At 31.9% G+C, this 24,198-nt stretch overlaps 1 protein-coding gene and 1 long non-coding RNA gene across 2 annotated transcripts; one reads left to right on the forward strand and one right to left on the reverse strand.

Moving 5' to 3' along the window:
* Positions 1-1,187: 1,187 nt before the first annotated feature.
* On the forward strand, positions 1,188-13,430 carry LOC148271695 (uncharacterized). The gene is made up of 2 exons (XR_015825038.1): positions 1,188-1,325; positions 12,245-13,430. It is a non-coding gene; the product is annotated as an uncharacterized LOC148271695 (long non-coding RNA).
* A 1,521-nt stretch (positions 13,431-14,951) lies between these two features.
* On the reverse strand, positions 14,952-24,198 carry LOC148271696 (uncharacterized). The gene is made up of 10 exons (XM_088241040.1): positions 24,113-24,198; positions 23,849-24,011; positions 23,469-23,766; positions 22,577-22,838; positions 20,857-21,030; positions 19,405-19,608; positions 18,400-18,579; positions 17,207-17,396; positions 16,472-16,622; positions 14,952-15,158 (listed from the first exon to the last, which is right to left on the reverse strand). Exons 2-10 carry the CDS (start codon positions 23,972-23,974, stop codon positions 15,004-15,006), a joined length of 1,740 nt encoding a protein of 579 aa, XP_088097166.1. The 5' UTR covers positions 23,975-24,011; positions 24,113-24,198; the 3' UTR covers positions 14,952-15,003.

Genomic DNA, 24,198 nt, shown 5'->3' on the forward strand with positions numbered 1-24,198 from the left:
ATTTATCAAGAACAAGTTTTAAATAAATTGGTCAAGTCTGGTAAAACGTACGCAAAATTAAGAAATCACACGATTTTGCCATTTCAAAACGAATGTTTTTTTTTTAATCGCGCCATAAAAAAAAACATAAATTAGATAAGAACAATATTTTAAAAATGTATTTCTGTTAAAAAATATACTCAAAAGTTTTATGTAACTAAAATATAATTACTTTTAGACCGGCAGATTACACCATTTCAAATTTAGACTAAACTTAGGTATCTGAGATCTCAATAAAGACTAATTATTGAACTAAAATTTGTTATAATAAGTTGAACATGAAAGTGGCCGAAGCCAAATTTTAATTTTTAAATAATAAAAGAAATACAAGCATTTTTAATTACATACATTTTTGTGACATTTTCCTTTATTTCTACGTAAAATTATGCTTCAAAAAAATAAAAAATACTTCAAAAAAATATGTATATATTAAAATATTTTAGTTGAAACCTTTTTTTATAGAATTGTATTACCTTTTTTTTAAAAAGGAGATTATTCTGGTTGTAATATTAGATTTAAAACAACATCTTATTTACGTTTTTATGACCTGCATACCTGCCCTTACCGAAAACGATTGAAGGCTTTATCGTTCATTTCTTTATTTCTCCTATGTCTGCGAAAGTAGTTCGTAGGGGATGTAGATATACAACAGGACACACATTTAGGTAGGTATACATGTGTAGGTAATCCACTTATTGGTATGGATTATGGATACCAACCTACGTGTGGATGAACTGCTAATTGCTTTAAAAAAACAGTAAGTTTATTGCTGCCATATAGGACAAAAATTTCCCCTGCATACAACTTATCTCCTAGTAGTGAGATGACCCCGTTTTGCACATTTCGTATTGTTAATGGTTTTTAGGTCAAATCATAACAAAATTCGGTTCTGTTAAATAACGCAGAGTAGGGGTACTCACCTACTAACACGTTGCGTCACAAATAGTTCGAGCTGTTGCATAAAATTGTGATGTCAGGACAGCGCTGTCTCTCTCCCGCCCACGGCGCAGGCTTTAGGAGAAGAGTGAAGAGAAGCCGAAGAGTGGTTGTGGCAGTCTCGGCCGACAAAGGCAGGCCTCCCTCGGCAGTCGTGCAACTAGTATCCAACCGGAGTTGTCGTGCCGTCGAGACAATTCGTGACATTTGTGGTCGGGACGATTGTGACTGATCCGCAGTTTTCACGAAGGTCATACGAGTACATTATTGTGCAAACAAAGTGAAGTGGCACAAAGGATTATATTATTTCATAGCCTGTAAATGGACAGAGAAGAGCGATTATTAACTGGGTTAGTAAACACAACATTCTGTTATTTCAACTCAGACGAAACATCCAGCGAAAACATTCATATTACCAGTTGATTTAACCTTGTATACGTACATACATTTTATGGGTATTTATGACAGTAAAACATTGCACATAATACGCGTAAATGCATAAATGTATAGACCAAACACAGTTAAGACGAACGAACTCGAAAGGTTTTTACTTTGACTATTAATTTGTCATTGAAAATCGTATTGAGGGAACAGTAATTTTGTGTTTTTTTTTTGCACCACAACGGGCCAGGCGGCCCAATCACAGTGGTGAATTACAGCACAGAACACCTGAACACCCAGGCTTGAGAAACAACATATATTTGTTTGTATTCTCACCGGGAATCGAACCCGGAACCTTCCGTGCGTGAGTCAAGCTTCTTAACCACTACGGAGGTCTTTTTTTGTGTTCGAATGTTTAATTACCCTATACTAATGTGAACCTGTCGGTGAACCGAGAAAACGTACAAATTTCGTTTGTGTTAAATACTACACTACACTACACTACACTACACTACACTAGAATGAATTGTATGGAAACTTATCGTTACTCACACATAAAACAGGGGTTATCGGTACGCAAAGAGAAGTATCCATACTTCCTCATGTACGGATAACGAAGAAACTTCTTCTGTATTCTACCCACCTATCCAGCATTAGTAAGCTTCTTCGGGCCCCCAAACCACCGCACCACTCTACAGAATTGTACGCACTAAAGTTGTATGGTATTCAATTCCGTCGTATGGTACATAGAGCACTACACTGGTACTCTAATCACAACGTATCAACGTTCATTTGTGATATACAAATGTGTACGAATGTAAAATGATCGGACTTACATTTTAGGCGCCTGTCTAGGGGGCTATGAAATATTACAGTGAAAAACCACCAATCAAATAAGTACTTCACGGAATGTAGGTAAAGAAACACAAGAACCCAGGCACTATACGCAAACGCGTTAACCAATACACCACCTGGCAGACTAATCACCAGTCATTTTTTTGTTTATAATTTAAATACGTTCTGGGTGTGAAATAAAACCAGAGTCCCAGAAAAGTGTTTTTCACTCGATGGCTAGTCTACGGTGAAAATCCTGGAAAAGGAAATCGAGTAGAGATAATGTGGCGCGATCGTCTACCATCCTCGGGGTCCCAAGTTCAATTCCTGGCAAGGTCGGAATAAAATATTTGTTGATTAATCTCGGTTATAACATTGAAATTTAAAAAGGTGACTTGATTTGTGACAAACATTGTTTGAAGTATGATCAAAACCGAAAGGAAGACCCCTGATATTTAAATCGGTTTTGTTTGTGTGGAGGGAGTGCATTCACTGCAATATTTTACTATCCCCTGGACTGGCACCTGAAGCGCAAGAACAGATGATCGAAATACGCTGCATTGTGCCTTATACACCATCATGTGCAAAAATATAGATGATGAAATAGAATACTATGTATTTTACAGAATGAACATAACAAATAACAGTAATTTGGTATCCAATGATATCGATTTATTTAATACCCACAAATGTTCATTTGGTGAACCTATACTTTATTCATTTTTTATTTCTTTTTAATGTTCTCTGTATCTTTTTCTTTGCATTTTAATTTATTTTGTTTTTTAAAACAACTTTAAGGCGTGTATAGGATGTAAAATCGCTACGAAAAGTGCTCTATCTGCAAATCTATTACACAGTTTGCAGGAGAGAGCTACGAAGATTTTTTCGGAACGCTTTTTTTTATCAACCTTTGTATCTAAATTGTATACGTCTTTAAATTATGTGTCATTATATATGCAATATTTTTTGTTTTTTTATGTTTCAAGATAAAGATCATATCATAAACATTTGTCTAACATACAACGCAAAATGCTTATAACTTGTATAGTGAAAGATGTATAAAGTTCAATTTTGAAGTACGTTTAAACATATTTTACTCATTTTTATTTGATTTCATTAATAAACAACGTTTCAGATTTTAAATGTGCATTATTGTATCTTATAGTCTAAAAAATCTAAAATCATCTATGTCACGTGTTTCTCTAAGAGGCGAATGCTTATGAATACTGTAACCCCCAAGAATGCTTATGCATGTAGGGTTAAAAACGAAAAAGCTCAGATCGTCAACAATGCAGTGGAATACTCAAATTAGGTCACGTCGAAATATTCATCACCAATATAAAACCTATTTTTTCGACTTGGGGCTGTAGAAGTGAAGAAGCTTTGTAATTAGAATATTAACCAATCCCACGAAAACAATTTTCAATCATGGCAACATGTCCATAATTATCTTTAGGTTTGTATAGTACTAGCATTATTTCACAAGTTCGTATTCTGAAGATTCGTTTGTGCAACTTCCTAGTAGATAATTTTTTACAAGAGTTATTCTTAATACACCAACTCAACTGTGTTCAAATATACTGAGAACAGCCTTAAATTTTATTTTAGATGAAGAATGAAGTTGTGTAGATAAAGTATTGTGCGAATTAATGGAATGAGTGTAATTTTTTGTCATTTTTTACGTATAACAACACTCATATGTCAATTTGACAGTTTTTTAGCGCCAAAAATTATGACTTACAGTTCATTAATCCTCTAGGAGCTCATATTGGTGTTTATTGGTGTACTATCTGTGTTTTTTTTTTTTAATTTTCTCAATAAAGGACTAATTTTATAAATTGCTTTATTATATTATATATTATATAAATTCATATAAATTAAACAGTGTTTTTGAGTTGGTTTAAATCATAGATATCACGCCGAGGAAAAGGGAAAAGATTATAACCTTAAGTGAACATACATCAATGACTCAGAAGGAGATTGCAAATGAATGTTTTGTGAGACCGGAAGCAGTCAGCAAGATTATTAATCAGAAAACAGAAACAGGGTCAGTTGAAGCAAAAATAATTTGGAAATATGGAAGAAACCGGAAAACTAGTGTCCGAGATGAAATATCTTTAATCAGAAATAAGTTAATAGTAAGTTTAACCTTAGTAGTAAGTTAAACCCCATAAAAACCAGTTACCAACTTCAACGAGATTTGGCAGCCACTGGGGTGATGACACATGACTCAACAGTACGAAGAAGACTCATTGAATCTGGGAAAAAAGCAATTCGGCCACAGAAGAAATAACTCCTGACGGCACGTATGATGAAGCAAAGGCTCATTTGGGCTAGAAAATATACCAAATGGACTGTAGAAGACCGGTAGAAGGTGCTGTTTTCAGATGAGACCCACTTTCTCATTTGACCGAATCTTTGATACCAATAAAAGGAATGATGAATAGCCTAAAGTATAAAGCTCTATTGGAGCAGCACTTGAGTACAAAACTGAGTAAAAGTTGTCCTAATGGTGGGGCTGTATTTCAACAGGACTCAGCTCCTTGTCACGTATCGAAGTTTATGCTTAAGTATTTCAATGATAAAAAAATAACTCTTTAAGTCTGGCCTGGAAATTCACCTGACCTTAACCCTATAGAAAATTTGTGGGCGATTTGTAAATCCAGGATACAGAAATTGGACTGCACCATTTGTGGTGCTTTTCTCGTGTGCGTTTCTCACTAAATTTGCAAATATTTTTTTTGTAAAATTCATTTTGGGACAACTTATCCACTAACATATTGATATACATACCTACAAAGTTCATCGCAATATAAAAGGAAAAACATAATTTAAAATTAATGCTACGGCAAAACTATGGGTAGATATATTATTTATATTTAGGTATGCTAATCATACTTGTTATTATTAATATGTGTATTTAATATTATATATTTACTAGCATTGGGGTACTCACAACTGGTTAAAATGGGTCCTAAAATAAAACATTTAAAATAAACAGTTTCATATTTAAAAATTTAAACGAATTACCTAAGTCAAATCTGGCAGACATAGGCGTTTAGTTGTAATAAACTTTTAAAAATATAATTATTCTAAGGAAACTAAAAAATAGAACGACGTTTTTATATGAATAAAGTAATGTTCTAGTAGAGAAATATCACCTGTTTTAATTTTTTTTTAAGTAATAAGGGCATAATGAAATACTGTCGAAAAAAAAAAATTACTAGTTTTTTTTTCCTTTATTAGGGCCTTATACCAAAACATGATAACATCGGCCAAAAACAGGTTACATAGATTTTCAAATTAGAGTTGAAAACGACATTAAAAACAAACAGAAAGGAATAACGACATGAACACAAACAATAGACAACAAAAATATTAGTTGCATAAAATTATTTTTTTAATTTGTAATTTTCAACTCCCGCGAAAACGGTCATTGCATTGGCCACGCCCCTCAAACGTCACGATTTATGTTAATGTTAAACTTTGTTAGTAACCGTTTAAATTTTTATAGAACATCGTCACGAATCTTGACGTCACTTATTATTATCAATTCCAAACATGTCGCGTTTTTATAATGTCATATTTTTTCTTAATTTATTTTTTAAAGTTAGGTATGAAATCATTTCTCCACATTTCTCCAAAAATATTGATTTTGAAAATACAATGAATTTTTCTAAATCCTTTTCATATATTTTTATCGGTATTCGTAGTTTGTGATATTTCCCTATTATCTACACGGGGTAATGTTAGTTAAATTACTGAGAATAAGTATTTTTTGTTAGATTGATTTTGCGTTGGGTACCTATCTCCCCTCTATCAAACAGTTGCGACCTTCTGATAATACTAGACTACGCAAGTACACACCAACAAAATTAAAATAATTATTAGATAGTTTTAGGCACAAATGATTCCTTGAAATGACGGAAAACATGTATTTTTGTACCTGCCTAAACTCAACGCCCAGAAACGGGCTATTTTGACAACACGCAGATGAAGGTAATCTCGTGCTTGCAGCTTGCTCTAACAGGTTTACCTTCAATAACCACTAAAAAATAAATATAATATTATACGCCTACCCATCTACTCACACGAAGGCAAGCACGATCGAGGACAACCCAAGTCGTCAGTCATTTTTGCAATTTTTATTCAATTTCTTGGTTCAATGAATTCTTATTACGCATTTATGAAAATGCAAAATTAAACGTTTCGGGTAAACTTTTCTTAATTTAATATTTTCTTTATGACCACCATTGGCATATTTGCTACCATGAAACAAATAATATTAATATTTGATTCCCGATAAGGTAGACATAAAATATTTAGATATAATTTTAAAAAACGGGATTTTTCACGCTACAATATTTTATGGTTTCGTTGGACTGGCGTCATCGTTATAAATTTGTAACAAATGCTTGAACCTACACTGAAATCAGTTTACCGGTGCAGTTTTTTTTGCACCACCAGATGCGGATATGGGCTGGATCATCATTCCCTTTCCACACCTAAAGGAAAATACATGACATTGTTGAAACACATAAAGTAATGTCACTTTCACTCGAGCATATCTCTTCATGGACAAAAAAACATGGACTTCTCATAAGTCCAACAAAAACCCAGATTGTACTTGTTGGTAACAAAAAAATGTATTGAAAAATGTATTTTTTCACACTTCATCTTTTCAAAATAGATGGTACAGATATTCCATTCATGACTTTAGTCAAAAACATAGGTATTATCATTCATAAGCATTTAGGGTGGCACGATCAGGTTAACAAAGTTAGTTGCAAACTTTATAGCAGTTTGCACTCATTTAAAAGATTACAAAATTTCTTGCCAATTAATGTTAAGCAATGTTTTTGTTCAGAGCTTACTTCCTCCACTCCTTGACTATGCGGATGTATGTTATCCAGATGCTAACTCTGAATTACTTGATAAGTTAGAACGATTGCAGAATGTTTGTATACGTTATATCTTCGATCTACGCAAATTCGACCACATAACCGAATATCACACGCAACTACACTGGCTCAGTATCAGGCATAGAAGAAACATTCACATTTTATCACTTCTTCACAATATTTTAAATAATCCCACTTCGCCTGTTTATCTGAGAGAACATTTCCAACCACTATCACAACACGGACTATCTCTTCGTTCTAGCAACAAGAAAATCATTTTAATACCCTTTCATCGCTCTAATTTTCTTGCCTCCTCTTTCACAGTAGTAGCTGCTCGATTGTGGAATAATCTATCCACTAATGTTAGCGACGCCCCTTCTTTATTTACATTTAAGTTAAGATTGAAATGTCAATATCTAAATATTAAGGTTGTTCTTTTATTCTTCTTCTTTCCTTCCCATCCTCTTTCCTCTCTTCATAGTATAGTGTTCATTTTTTATGTATTTTTATTTTTTTAATCTTTGTTTTTAATTTTTGTATAAAATTGTAAGTAACGGTTTGGGTAGGTAGGAAGAAATTGCCTTAAGGCAATATGCCCGCCCTTATATGTATATAAACTGTATATGTATAAAAAGTGTTAAATAAATAAAAAAATAAATACATAGGGCACTGCATTGGTACAGGGTGTTCTTTAAACCCTGTCACACCGAAACTACGATGATCAGTATGAGCAAGAAGACATATTGGCACATTAAAATATTTTTTAGAGCAAATAAAATTTTAAAAAATAAAATATCAAAAAAACAAATGGTTGCTTACTTCTGCAGTGGAGAAACGAGTAGGGGGGAGTCTGACACTGCGTCGCACTCCCCTCACTTCTCCCTTGCAGAAGTAAACAACCATTTGTTTTTTTAAATTTTTTTATTTTTTTAAAATTGTTCTAAATATTTTTTTTAATATGCTAATATGTCTTCTTGCCCATACTGATCATCGTGGTTTCGGTGTGACAGGGTTTAAAAAACACCCCGTATACCAAAAATTTGGAGAATTATTATTGTTATATCAATACTGTTATTTATTATAGATACCATGCCAAAATCGGGTAAAATTTCAGCATAAACGTACCCACACAAGAGTTGTTATTTTAAGTAAAATGTAGGGGAGCGGAGGGTAATACCGTACAGTAGCCAATTCCGAACAGCAGTTTCAAGTCGGAAGAAAGCCAGTTACATATGTTTGTATGTGTCATATTCGTTCGTTTGGTGTAGTCTTGCACCCTCGCAAGTTGTTACATCAGTCAGATGTGATTTCACACTCGCTTTTACAAAATGTTAACGTCAGAAAATTAGCCGTAAGTACATATTTATACGAAATTAAGTAGTGACGGTATTGAATTTCATTTTGTAAGCATATTTAGCGTAATGCTATTGACAGTATAATATTTAATTACGTATGTTTTTGTAACGGCAGGCAGTTGAAGGTCAAAAACAGGTTTTAACCACAGTATTAACCGCCATAACTGTTTGTATTACACCAAGCTAACGCCACTTCACTTCATTGCTCTTTTCACAAAACTTTACCTCAGAATTGCCGATGCGTAGAAAAATGTCAATGGCTCTAGAACTGAAATTGTCTGGCCTTTAGACTTTAGTGTGTTTAATCAACTGACTGAGGGAAGAAATGGTTAGTCACCAAATTAATTTATTTCTGCAGAAGAAGCAATTAATGCAGAGCAGAGACATAATGAGTACCAATGAATGATCTAGACAACCTTACAACCTAAGGCACATCAACTTGACGAAGCATCGATAGCCAAATTCAACTCCAATTCAATTCCTCGATAATTATTTATGTGAATTTTGCAAATAAATGTACCAATGTAAAAATTACAATAAAGGTTATAATTGACTAAGTCATTTTATCATTTCTAAAAATACATTTAATCGTGCTTTTTGAGCATTTAAAGAATGTACGAAATTAGACGAACGGCGTATAGAATTACACGAAAGTTCGGGTAATTTCGTATTTCCTACTTTTTAAAATATTTTATTTTTTAGGGTTCAATGGCAGTCGCACAAAAATAAGTTTTGGTCATTTAAAACTTAACTAAATTTAGGGTAAACTGGTACATAATTGCACCGATTTCAAGAAAATGACGTTCAAAGTTAGGTGTACGGTATTATACCTTCCGCTTCCCCTTTTGGCCTGTTTTCTTTTGAATCACATTTGTGTTAAGAATTTGACCAAATGAAGACGTTTAGTTTTACCCAAAATGTTTTTTATACATGATAACAATATGAACATTTGATTGTAAATAAAATAATATTTCTAAAATGTAAGAAATTATTTTTTTACTGTTTTTGAATCAAACGTTTTGAAGCGTTGCTGTTAAGCCTTTCGGCCTATAACTAATATCCTATCTAAAAACTCTACGAGTGACGACATTAGTCATTGGTCGATGATGACGTCGACAAATGACGTCATCATTCCTCGTACCAAATCTCACCGCGGATTTTAAAAGCGCAAATCTTTAAATAAATCATGGTGCCTTCAAAATAAGACAAAAATATCGTTTTGGCGTTCTGACGCTTGTACCTACAAATTTTAAAAAACGACAATATTTCGAATTTGTCCAAGTGTTTGTAACAATACTGAATTTTACTCCCCAGGGAGTTTACAAACATTTTTGAGAAGGGAATATAGAAGTCTAGACATTTACAAGCCTTACGATCTGTCATTGACTATTTTAGGTACATAGTGCACAACATTAATCATTCTACCATTGTTTGAACATCCAGTGTTTCAATTCTTTAATCTGTTGATTTTTGCGAAGCAAAAGAGCTGATGTGGGTGAAATTCATCCGAATCATTTTATCTACTAGGTTATGCCTGAAAATGCTTTTTAATTGCTATTACCTATGCTTCCGGTTGGACCTGTTCAATAAAAGTTTTGGCTCTTTTACTTCACAAAAAAATGCAGAGTGTGCTTCAATTTGAAAGCACTAAGCAATAGGGAAGTTCAATGCAACGGGAAATTTAATGTAAAAAAAAAATCCCTACGCGCGGTAAAAATTAGAGCATCTAATTGCACGGCGAAATTTCTTAGAAATGTATGAACAAAATTAATAAAAACTACTTTGAACGACGTCACTAGTTTTCCGAAATCAACCAACGTTGTGATACATTTCCGGTTAGCGGGAAGCCAACCCACCAATTAGGACAACTTACCGTAGAGAATTGCAAAATCACAAAACTTTAAAAAATCATAGCGCCGATAATACGATACATAAAAATATTATTTTTAAATTTGGCTATATCTGATTATTATTTTTTTTTTTTAAAGAATAAGCCGCTAAGCCTCTATTTAGGGGCTTGTCAGCAGTTGGGATAAAGGGGATATCCATATGGAAGGTCATGAAAAATACACCACAACACCCAGACCAATTGAGAAAAAATCTTTCTTGGATTTTTTTCTTGCAACTGGCGAGAATCGAACACGCAACGCCAGTTTCACAGTTGGCCGTCTTACCAACTGCGCCTGTCTATTAACAAATTAAAAAAAAACACTTATCTTCCTCATTTTACGCAATAAAATGTCTCTTTAAAAATTGCTAGTAATTTTATAGTGTTCAATTTTTATTCATAACAAGCGGACCCGACAGACGTTGTCCTGCCCGAAAGTTAGCTTGCCTGCTATAAGCTGGTTGAACAAACATGTGAAAATACGTAAATGCGTATTGATGAAGAAAAGTCAGACAACGTTTTATCCTGAGCCTTCTAAAATTATGACACTCAACTCAAGTCCATCGCGAATTTAGTCATTCTTTGATCGCCAGCCGTGTTTTGATGTGAGCTTGACCTTTAATTCGAAACCAAAATAAATTACGAAAATGACAAAATACATCGTTTTAACTTTACATATTTTATTACAATATATTTTTTATTTGTACGAAATATTCCCAATCAGCAAAATTGCTGGTCTGAGGGTATATAATTTATTATGACACTACTCTAGTACCAATAATCCATCCAGAAAATACAGGAATATGTGTTAATTAAGAAAAATCAGAGCGCGATTTACCCTGAGCCCTCTAAAATTATGGCACTCAACCCATGCCCAACGCGAATTTAGTAATTCTTTAGTCGTCAGCCGTGTTTCGACTTGACCTTGACATTTAATTCGAAACCAAAAGAAAAGAAAGAACTAAGATAGACCAGATTTTGTCTTATTTTTTTTGTCCTATCTTTAATTTTATTTCGTTGTATTTTATTTCATTTGTACCTGTATTTAGTATAAGAAAATGTTTTTACCATTGTTGGAATAGACTGTATAAGTCCGTCAATAAATAAATAAATAATGATAATAGAAATATGACCGTATCGTAAAAACGTGCAAAAACTTTCTGGGTAAAAGGAAAAATACTTTTCATTGATATGTGGGTACCTAAGTACTTGTTCATGGTTGTATTCCAAAACTAAACATTTTTAATATTGAACTATTGGATTTAATTACAAATGTAGGTACCTTGGTACTTGTTTGTGGTTGAATTCCAAAACATGAAAAATAATTTTGCAAATAAAGAATTCTTTTTGCAAATGTCAAACTCTACGCTACTTACTGATTGATGCATTCTGTGTAAGAATCCGTTTTTCAAAAATGTCTCGAATGTCAGTTAAAATTTTTTAAACATTACTCCATTAAAAATATGTTTACATGTAGAAATTGATGTTTGTAAACGTTAAAATACAAACTTTTTTAATTTACAAAAAAACAACATTCTACAATTTTTTTGGAATATGCATTTCAGGCGAATGCAACCTTGGAAAATCGATGCTTCAGAATGTTATAGTTTTGGGCTAAATAATACATTTAAGGATAATTTTGTTTACTGAAAAAATCAATGGAAGATTGTGTTAAAGGTTTATTTTTTATAAATTTTCCTTAATGGCATTAATAAATGCCCCAGAGAAGAACACATTTTGGAAGAAGCTTGACCATAGTGCTAACATATACAATCGTGATTCTTCCGAAACGTGTCTGGACTCTAGCTAATTAAATCTTATTTTATAGAACTTGATATGAAATTCAGCATGTCAATTTAAGTAAAACTCAAGAAATAAATATTAATATCGAATATTATTATTGATTACAGATTTCTGGGCACCACTTAAGAGAAAGTTTAACTTAGCCGGAAGGAACTCGTAGATGAGCAGCATAGCGCCACAATTCTCTGATCAAGCAGCCGATCGGCATACGTGACTCCGCATTCGGAAGGATGAAATTGGGAAAACCCACAGAACATCAGCACTTAAAATGATGGCCATAGCCTCTTTGTGGGCCATGTTCATTTGGATGGCCCTATTTATATTGTTAAGCCCATTGACGGTATTTTTTGTCGTCTGTCTACCCCAGTTACCCCTTCTTCTCGTAAGAAGAATGTGTTACATCCCGTTTGACTATATTTAAGCTCAAAATTAACTATCTCACTACGAATATATAGAAAACACTAGTTTTTTTGTTGCTATATAAATTGATTAGTTTGAATAAAGCTTAGTATGGCTTATCAAAGAGGTGTACTGAATTGTGAGTTAATTTTACTTTCTAATAATTTGCTACAGGAACGGTGACATTTATTCCTGTAACTTATAATAAGATTTATAAGAAATACAACATAAGATGATCATCAAAAAGTACAAGATCGACAGTACATTTATACAATCATTAATAATTTAAGGGTTTTATAAAATTTTAGCATTCGTACTTTACTGAATCTTTTAATGATCAACAAAATTACATGTACAAATTAATTTTGCATTAAAATGTATACAAAGATGAACCTGAAACATCAATTTAAAATAAAATTGAAAACAAATTATTTTAATTAACCACTTATATTAAATGGTGTAACGATAAATTACCGCAATCCTTTAAAAAGGTTGAATAAATATTGAATCAAAGACGTGACTGGGTGAAGGTGTCATGTAGCAATTTTTTTTAAATGTTTTTTTTCATAAATGAAGATTTTATGTTCAGCTCCTTTACATAAAGCCAACTACACCATCAAAAAGTAGCAGAAAACCGATTTTAAGATCAAATTAAGGTGTTATATTATCAATAATTTTATTGCTGTTCAAAACTTTAACCTCGGTTATCTCTGCTTTTTGTTTTTCTTAATCCACTAGCGTCGTCAATTGTAAATTTTATATAAAATTGTATTATAGATATTTGTGTGTACCTACAACAAAAATAGTAGGCACTGTGAATGAGTATTTAAAATGAAATGTATCCCTTGGAGGATTTTTATATTTAAATGTGTAAATAAACTAATTTAAACTTAATGATTCTTATATTTATTTTTTCTTATATAAACCTTGTTTCAGGGCCAGATTGCGAGACTTCAGGGCCGTATAATCTTCAGTGATATATTTTTTGATTAACACAATTTTCATTATTACGTAAAAGTGAAATGACACTACTTTGAAACTGACAACCGTACTATTTTTATTTTAAAAAACAGTGTATATTATGATGTTTTGATTTGATAAACCAATTGCTCGTCATCAGAATGAGAACCTGACAAAAGACTCTAAGTAAAATTATTTTATTTAAAAACACTGTTCTTGATAATAATGAATACACTTTTTAAAAACTTAAACATTTTTTCTAAAATTTTAAGCCTTAAACGACGATTTTTTAAAACAAAACATTAAATACATTTATTCGTGAATTTTACGTGAAATACAATTGATCATATCCATAAAATTTCGATAAGAAAATGCGTACTTAAACATTCAACTTCAACAGTTTGCATGTTGTAAAGAAAATGTTTTTTACTCAAAATAAATTCACAGAATAGTAAAGATAGGACTATATTTCGATACACTTACTTTGTAGGAATAAAACCAGTAAACCCCCCTATAACGTACACTCCTATAAAGTTTTTTCCTATAACATTTGAGGCAGTTTTTTCCTATAACAGTGATCCCCCATTAAACGTAGTAGGTCCGTGTCCCTTGACCTTGATAGACACGTTCAGCTTACATTGATGATTCATCGGCACATCGCTGCTCTGTCCTATTTATTAACAGTGTGAGCCATTGCTTGACAAATATTTCGTTCCCATCACTTTATTTGACGAGCGAGCTATTATTATTATAAGTGCTAACAAGCACCGACTAGGTATCAACTTCTTGAAGTGGTCTTAACTGTGATACAAAATAATGCATATTTTTTCCGAAGAAAAAATCAACTGCCTGATTATGAATCCTAGTGCTGCACTATGACAGTTTCGGGGTGTGGTCAACCTTACTCGCTTACAAGTACGTAAGGTAAATACGTACTTTTTACTTTACATATAACATTACACTGGGGCATCCGGACCAGGTCCAACGTTCGCTCGGTAGATGTCATACGCATTATCTCTCGATGTAGATAATACTTGTTTACAAAAAAAATATGTTAAACTGTCACGTTGTCCCGCAAGTTCCGGGAAGATTACGTCATCCTGCGCGAGTCTTGTCCCCCCTATAACCTTCCCCCCAATAAAGTGGTACTTATTCAAACCTTATAGGGGGGTTTACTGTATAGGCATATGTGTTATTAAAATTTATTAAATAAAATTTTAAATGGAGATAGGTTTGGTTGAGAATACTAAATTGTTGACAAGTCTGACTTTTTAATCACATCTACGCTGATTGTACCATCAAACATGTATCATCATAATAGGCAGAGACCTTTGTTGGCAACTCTCTTACTTCCAGCGTCACTTACAACTAAAAAGTTTTATTCAGATTTTTCAAGGAAAATAATAAAATGTTCACTCTTAGAATAACATTTTATTAAAGTAGTTTTACTTAAATTATGTTGTACCGTTTCCTTGGGTATTAAAGGTTTTTTTATTCCTAAAACACATCAGGTATTATAATCTGGGAAACATTTTAGTGGAAGAGGTTTGATGTTTAACTGTGGATACACAATAATATTTGAAGGAGTTTTTCTGGGATAATAATCTTCTACGAGGTTTTTATCAGCTTCAACAACTTTTCGATCATTTTTTTTGGCGGAATCTAAAAATAAAAACAATTTATTCATTAAATTAGTTTGGAATCAAGATGAAGTTGTTTTAGCCATGGCCAAAGAAAATTGAGCCTTGTTTCCAGGATCTTTTTTTTCCAAAATACTATAATTCTGCTCTATAACCTGATGTTGGCTTAACATAGTTATAATATCTGGTTATAAAACTTTGCCTAACTTGGTTTATATGTATGTATATGTTGCTGACAAATAGTAAAATCGGCCACTCAATCAGGTGGCTAACTTGGTCATAAAACTCCGGCATTCCATCGATTGGCTAGGCCGTTTGTTGAATAAATTTAGATAGCTCAACATTTAACGAGATGGCTGGTTGAAAACTAGCAATAATATAGAATAGTATAAGAAGTATAATATTGGGAAAATTGTTTTCAGCCGTTGCCTAGTAGAGCCAGATGAACCTCACCCACATGATAAAGGTTTCAGCTTCTTTACTTCACAAAGGTAAACAGATGGGAGAGTTGAGGAAATGTGGATGTAAACCAGCCAATGACAGGTCATAAACCCTGTAAATGTCTAGACTTCCATATTACCTTCTCAAAAATGCTTTTCTTCTCTGTTGCAACAAATTTAGATCTAAATAACTCCCTAGGGAGGAAATCCAGCCTGTCTGCAAACATTTGGACATACTCAAAACATTGTTGACATTCAGCCTTTTCATTAAACGATGCATTCAACGTTATGTCAAAGCATCTGTTAGCTATTCAATGGATTGCCAGCAATTTATGAACCGCCTAGCCACTTCGTTGAGTGGACGATTTTCCTATTTGGCGGCAACGTATATATTGTCAGATTAGAAATGCAGCAACCAAATACATATTAATCGGTGTTACCATGTAACTCATCTTTGATATTTTCAACAGAACCTTGACTCAGTATTCTTTTAATGCTTTCACAAACTTAATGTATACATTACACAGAGTGCATGATAGTTTAATTTGTGCAACTAATTCATACCGAGCAACCTGTGAGGCCAAGAACCCCTTTCATGTTTACAAATTATCATTAGTTGCTGAATGCAGCTTTAGAGGGATTTATTATTTATAATTACAAGAAGTATTGATATTGCTGATTTTCCGTAAATATAAAGTGACTTCAAGCGCAGAATGGATGAGTTTTATAGAAGAAATAATCTAAACATGTTGTTGATGCGGTACCAGTCGCAAAGTTGTTCCAAGCCAAAATGTATTGTTCCATCATACATAATTAACTTATAATCACGCGGGATATTATGAGTTAGTGGAATAATTAGTTGAATATTTAAAAATTATAATGTGTAATATTTTACTTTTTGGCTTGCCATTGATCGCTTCATACTCCTTTAGCTCGGTGGGATGCACTCGCTTCTTGTGATCTCTCATATTAGAGTTGTCTACAAATGTTTTATCGCACCAAAGACAAGAATACGGTCTGTGACCGGTGTGACGACGTGTGTGTAACTGTAAAACATAATAAATCTAAATTATGTGAAAACATGTACTTGTATGGTACATAAAATTAATAAATAGATTTAAGGTATCAACAACTATAATTAAACATTAACTTACCTATTATAATTAACAAATTACAACGGGGATAAAGAACATTTTAGATAAGGAAAAATGTTCTCCATCCCTGTTATAATTTATTAATCTTAATGACTTCCTAGGGGGTGAATTCCAGTATTTTGTATACAAACATTTGAATAAACTCAAAATATTGTTTTATATTATAGTTGAATTAAAAATAGATTTTCCATACTATCAAAAGTTGCCACCTGAGAAAGGTAAAACCAATAATCTTTTAATTTGAATATCTTCTTTAATTAGAAAAAAAAAAACATTTTACATGTGAAATGAGTTCCAAAATACTTTTTTTGTTTTTTTTTTCTCTTAACTTTTAGCCTTTTTTAGAAGTTTTTTTTTGTAAATTACCACCATGAACTTAATTGCATAGGGAATTATATTAGTTCTTACTGATTGGCTGTATTCTTGGTGGAATTTCATAATAATTTACCATCAATAAAAAATAATAATACACTTACTTTCAAATCAGACACTCTTTTGTAACCTTTGTTGCAAAAAGCACACAGGTATCTCTCAGTGCAGTCATGAACAACCATGTGCTGACGAAGGGTTGCCTTAGTATTCAGTATTGCTGGACACTCGGGACATTTGTATAAAGTGTCACTGTGAGTGTCATTGTGCCTCTTCAAATGTGATTGTTTTTTAAAACTAAAATTGTTAAACACAAAAGAATTGCTTATCCAGAAAAAATATATATCCATGCTAAATTGTGGTTCTTAACCACCAACATTTTGAAGCATTATTAAAAATTAAAACAGATAGGAATAATGCTTAAACAAATGGTGGTTACTGATCCCAGTACTAATGTGACAAGAGTTTTAACATACAAGTATTAAACTTTTTTATAAACATTTAGACAATTTTAAAATATTGTTTACGTAAATAATGTTTTAAATTTTAATTGTATATATTATAATAGCGTTCTAGGTAACACGGGTGAGCTCTCATTAGCGGACCACAGAATGGTTTATTTGTATACAGCTAACACATTGGCTCATTCTTGAATACTTTCTGAATATCAATGGAAGAAAATTTTATAAAATAGCATAAAATTTAACCAACATAGTATTACAAATTTGCAGCCTAAGGGTCAGCAAAGAAAGGGGCAGAATAACTTTAAAAAATAATAACACATACTTAGATATTCTTCTAATTAAAGAACAATTTTAGAGAGGAATGGGCTTATTTTCCAATAATAATTATTCAGTAGGTACACACTTATTTCAACCATTTATGCTATTTTTTTATTCTTTTTTTTAAACATTATTTCGCCCACGAAACACATTATATACATGCATTAGAACTTTATTACATACATATGTGTAGAATATATCAAACAACTGTAATCTGGCATTTATTGATATCATTTAGTAAAATTATAGATGTCAATTCATACATTATTTTGAAGTCCAAGCGAGTCAAATGTTTGGATGAAACTCAGAATTTAACATTTCTTGTTAATCTCGCCAGGTTACAAATCCAGGACCTCATACATGGTTGCCGAAGACGCTATAGATAATATAAGCATATTTACACTTTTATGATGCAAATGATTCTGGTGTTCTTTAATAAAATTATTTTTTTGATGATATTAATGTATTCCGTAATAAGTAAGAACCATTAATATAAAGTAATATATTATGAAACTTACCTGCTCGGACAAATGGAACAAGTAAAATTCTTTTCCTCAGTATGCACAATTTGATGTGATTTTAGATGTCCATTATTCTTAAACAATCGCCCACAAACATCACATACTATCGATGCTACTACTTTTTTGGTATTATGCATATTTTTAATATGATTTTTTAGACTTGATGGAGTGTGGTAACTAAAAATTAACAAAATAATTCATTTTAATTCTTTCACTACAGCAAAATTTTGTGTTTTTAAATCACAACAAATTTTAAACAAGGTACATATCAAAGGTGAAAGGGCAAAATTTACTAAGCGTCATGAAGCAAACTACAGAAAAGCCTATCAAAATATTTTTTTTAATTAATAAAAAATCTCACATTTTAAATCTTTATTTCAATTATGTAGGGAATCACGCCAATAGAATATGTTTATATGAGATTTTTTTTATTAATTAAAAAAAATGGAAAAAAACTTTAATTGGCTCTTCTGTGAAATAGCTACATGTAGCAACATGTCGCTTAGTAAATTTTGCCTTACCACCGCCGATATTTATTTAATTGATGGATTGTATTGAGACTGATTATTATTTCCTGCAACTATAAAGGTACACATTAATGTATGTACAGATTTCTCAAAATAAGTGGAAATTTATCAGTCAGTCTCTTGAATGGAATCTTTACTGTTGATTTTGCTTTTGCCATCCCTTGGTTTTACTTTTTTTATTAATTTTTACACCTATAAGGCTTTCACATACATATAAATTATATAAAACATAAATACTTGAACAATATACAATTCAAGAAATACAGTATTTAGATAGAAGGAAATATGTATAGATGTATAGATACTCTTATAAGACAAAAAATTCTGCATAAGATATAACAAATTACTAAATAATCAATTAAATTAAAAGAAATGCAACTTTTAGAAATACAGTATAAAAAATTGAAACCGGTAGAGATACATAGTTTGAATGGACATTGTTCTTAATATAAGAAAATAAATGTTGAGTACTTACATGGAGCCACAATTTTCACAAGTAAACACAGGCCGGTCTTTAATGGGCATGTGATAATTTATTTTATGTTCACTAAGTCCTTTTTTATATTTGAATTTCTTTGCACACTTGTCGCAAGAATGTGGATGAGTAATATCTAAACATTTTCTGACATGTCTATCAAGTAATCTTGGTGTTATGAAAACTTTTTCACATTTCGAGCACCTATAATTGATATATGAAATAAATTGTAATTATAAATTAAATTACTAGTCACAAATTTAAATAAACTAACCATATAACAAAACAAAGCTTTAAGAATTATTTTGAAAAAAAAACCGATACACAAGTGTAAATTTGATGTTAAATAAATTAAAAGTACTAATATATCATCATCATTCCCTTTTCGCACCTTATAGGGAACTGCATTGGTAAACCAATCGCAGCGTATCTTGATAATTTTTGTTGCATGCAGATAAGATGATCAGTCTTACGCTTCAGGTGCCAGTCAAGGAACTATGAAATATTCTAGAGTAAAAACACCTACTTAAATAAATATTTCATGTCAACCATGTCGGAAATCGAACACGAGACCTCTTGCATGGTAGGCAAATGCGCTGACCACTACACCACGAGGCCGACAAATAATATAATATAAGCAAATAATATTTTATAGTATTAAGATATTTGTGTATAATATTATTAATTCTAAAAGAGACAGAATTTTGGAAAAAAAATGATCAAAGCCAAGATGAACTTGATCACAATACCAGAGAAAAGGTAAAAATTAGACTTCTATTTAGAAAAAAAGCAAAGTCACGAAATTCAATTTTATATAAGGCAGTAAAATAATATTATGATATAGGAAAAACTGTTTATGAAGAAAAAACTATAAAACTCAAACAGAAGGGCTAAGAAATATGTGCTTAACAAGTTACAAATTAAATATATGTACATTGTTCTTATCAGAGCACACATAAGGATATGTTTATGTGTGCACTATTTCAAGATTCAAAATAAAAATAAAATTAATAATAAGTAGACATTCATAAATTAAGTGTAATAATTCAGTTACAAGAAAATAAAAAAATAAAATTATCTACCATTATAATTTTGCATCATAATATTCCTATCCGCACCTGTTGGTTAATAGGGCAATCTAATGGTAAACCAAATTCACCTCATCTCAATTATTTGTTACATGAAGCCAATATGATTAGTCTTGCCCTTAAGGTGTCAGTCTAAGGACACTGAATATTGAAGTGAAAAAACATATTTTAGACCAATATTTCATATCAAACTTGTGATGAATCAAACCCGAGACCTCAAGCATAGCAAGCGATTGCGTCGACTACTACACTACGTAGACGACTTATCTCGTATCAGGATTTTTACCTAATTGTAGCCACCGAGTCAAAAACACTTACGGATAATTTATTTTTTATTTTTAATGAAAACAAAAAGATAACATACTTTCCATCGATACCAGCACTGTGTCTCTTGATATGGCGAATCAAGTTAGTTCTACTAGTTAAGTAATCTCCGCACGTGCACAATACTTTTATATTATCAGAGTGGCAGGATCTTGTATGGTTTTCCAGTTGGTGAACATAGCGGTAGACATTTGAACATAAGTGACAAGCCAATCTGCAAATACAAATGTAAACTATGTAAAAAAAAAAAAGAGAGATGTTCACATTTGCTTATTCTTTTAAGAAATATTTTCTCATAATATATTCTGTTTTTTGTTGTTTTTATAAATGTTTTTTTTCTTTGTGTATTTTTTAATGTATTCTATATAAAATCAATAAATTTTATGTAAATAAAGCAAAATAATGACAAATTACGATTAAGCAATTTATCGGGACTTAAAGACTATTTTTTAAACAATCTCTCAAACTCCTGTAAGCATTACGAACTGTTAATTATTTGTAACAGCGTGTTTTTATAAATCAATTTTGCATACCAACAGTCACAGGTAAGCATTTTGAGATAATGTCAAATTCCAGTCACAATTTCTATTTATGAATTGTATATGATATTAATCAAGGCATTAACTATTTTTTAAAATAAAAATGACCGAAAAGGGAGGTAACAATATTACATGTTAAGTATGAAAATATATAAGATTGCTGGAAGGTATGCAGAAATATTTATTTTGGTGTTTGTATACCGTGTATAATATGTATAAGTCACTGCACAACTCTGCTCCGGAATATCTAAAAAGAACTATGCATTCTGAGTGAACTAGCTAACAGACGTTATGCTCCTACATTAGCTACATCTACGGCGATTAAATTTGATTACTACACATGGTTACTGGCACTTACGGCCGGGCACAGGCCCTGTGCCATAGAATGCTCTCCCAGCAGAAGCGCAAAACTGTGAGTGAAGTGATGTTTCAGAAAAAACTTAAAGCCCATCTGTTTTCTAGATCATTTGAATAAATCCGTAGCAAGAAAAGAAAAAAACTAAAAATTTGAACTTATATTTTAAGTCAAATTAAAATCAATATTCGTAGAATCACTTAGTAAAGCGTCCTTGAGGTTATTTTATATTACGAAAAATGGCACTATATAAGTTATCCATAATAATAATACATAATACAACATGGAGTTAAAGACTGGTAATTAAACTAAATGCAGAAATAATCACATATCGCAAATGAATTGAACAGAGATAAAAAGAAATTACACATATTTTTTTAAAGACACATCCTATGTAGGATGACTGGAAATGCAGAGAAAACTGTAACTTGAAATTAAAGGAAAAAATAATTATTTTCAGTATCTCTCCACTGCTGGAGTAGGGCTCATTTTTTTCCAATCTTCTCTCCTTTGGGCTTTTCCTATCCATCTGCGACGGGGACAATATCATCAGCCCACCTTTTCTGTGGTCGCCTGGTGCCCCTTTTCCTGCCTCATGGTCTCCCCCTGAGAACTCTGGGTACCCGTCAGACCATTCCCTCTCTGGCAACATGACCTGCCCATTGCCATTACAGTTTATATTATGAATATAATCTAAATATTCTTAATTTAATATACATAGTGAATTTCATTAATCCCTATTTTCTAAGAAAATTACTAAATGTTCCAATTAAATTGCCATCAGCTCCTGAAAAAAAAAATTAGCCTAAGCTGAGTTAAAATTTGTAAACAAAACATCAAAATTTAACAGATTATAAAATACATACTTGACTGAAGAAAGATCTAATCTTTTTCGCCTTACACGCGGCTCTATTTCAACTTTCATACGCTTGGAGTATTTTCTTGGTCTACTCTTAGTTTTCAATGGTTGTTTTTTTTTTTTTTGACCTGGTATCTTCCTTGGCACAAAAGTAAATCCTGAATCATCAACTTTCGATTTTACTGCTTTTTTCACTACTTTTTTGAGGTTGACATCGAAGTCGGGGTCATCTTCCTTTTTTGTTTTTTTTATTTTTTTCTTCTTTTTAACTGAAAAATCAATATTATCTTTGGTATTTCAAGATAAATTATGCAAAAAGCTAGTAGCAAATCATAATATAAGCGTGGATACACATACTATTTCACCATTGGATTGACACTGGATGGAACGCCACACACGTCTATCTTGACAAACTATCCTAGCTGTTTTAATTTTACACATACTCGTATTATGGTCATTTAACTATGTGGACATTTGTCATGAGCAAATTTAAAGGTTTAATTTATCTGATCATGTCAAGTCATGAAAACATTTATTTTTGACTGTACATATTTCGTCGTGACCGACATCGTCAGACTGGTGACCCGACTGGAATCCCGGTCACTGGTAAAAAATTTATAAAATAATTATAAATAAAAGTGGAATAAAACTATTAAGTATTTTTATTATTATAATTAAAATGCAGTTCCACCAAGAAATGTCAGTAGAAAAACTCAATGTACATATTTAAGTGAAGTTAACTTTTCAAAGAGGGGGTAGCATTATAATTGTAAAAATAAAATATATATTTGTAAACATACTATGTAAACTGTTACCCTAATATTTTCTATCGTGTTGATTTATTCTGAAACAGACGTTTACGTACATTTTTTTAAGTTTACATATATTTTTATACATACCCATAAGTGCAACAGGAATTTTTTCATCGTCATTAAATAAATCGCTGTCATCGTCATGAAAATCATCACTGAGAGCACCACGGTCATCAATTTCATCTTTGAACGAGTGTAATACATTCCCATCATGGTTGGTTAAAACGGCTTCGAGTATTGGGTCACCTAAAACATTTTTTTGATCCAAAAGGTTTTCTAACTCTATCTGTGCATCATTGCACTTAGCAGCGAACTCCTCGAAAGACGATATAACGACCCTGCATGATTCACAAACGCTTGTAGGCAAATAATCACCAGGTGTTATCTGCAAACATGAATTAAAACAAAAATAAAGGTATTATTTTTGACAGTAAGTTATGAAAATGTTTGGCTCGGAAGAACCATACCTTTATTGAAAGATACTTGAAAATAATTTCGGATAACTTTTCGTCATTTTCTACCGTTGTCATTTTATTGTCACTTATACTAATTTCGGCGCAAAGCCGACAATATAAAATTAAATCCATCCCCATCTTTCAGCTACTCTTCCTCGCGTTGTCAAAGAACGAACTGTTAAAGAACGAGAACCGATATCAACAACCGTAGGATTTTACGACAACTTTGTATTTTACACTACGTTAACACATTTTATTGTCAATAATATTATTTACATTTATAATAATTATTTATATTTGACATTAATCCTCGAACTTGACAATCTTGACATCCTGACGTTCCCTAATATCTTTGTCTTTGC

This window comes from Micrasema longulum, unplaced genomic scaffold, assembly GCF_059751315.1.
Source record: "Micrasema longulum isolate JH-2025_06_02 unplaced genomic scaffold, ASM5975131v1 h1tg002721l, whole genome shotgun sequence".
In the NCBI taxonomy this organism is placed as follows: Eukaryota; Metazoa; Arthropoda; class Insecta; order Trichoptera; family Brachycentridae; genus Micrasema; species Micrasema longulum.

What these genes read in the sequence shown, in the direction of transcription:
- LOC148271696 (XM_088241040.1), bottom strand. Translation starts at nt 23,974, where the DNA reads ATGGGGATGGATTTAATTTTATATTGTCGGCTTTGCGCCGAAATTAGT. An exon ending in TTAGATCTTTCTTCAGTCAA is followed by an intron (nt 21,031 to 22,576) that starts GTATGTATTTTA and finishes TTGTATTTGCAG; the next exon opens with ATTGGCTTGTCACTTATGTT. An exon ending in TGTGAAAATTGTGGCTCCAT is followed by an intron (nt 18,580 to 19,404) that starts GTAAGTACTCAA and finishes GTTAATTTTTAG; the next exon opens with TTACCACACTCCATCAAGTC.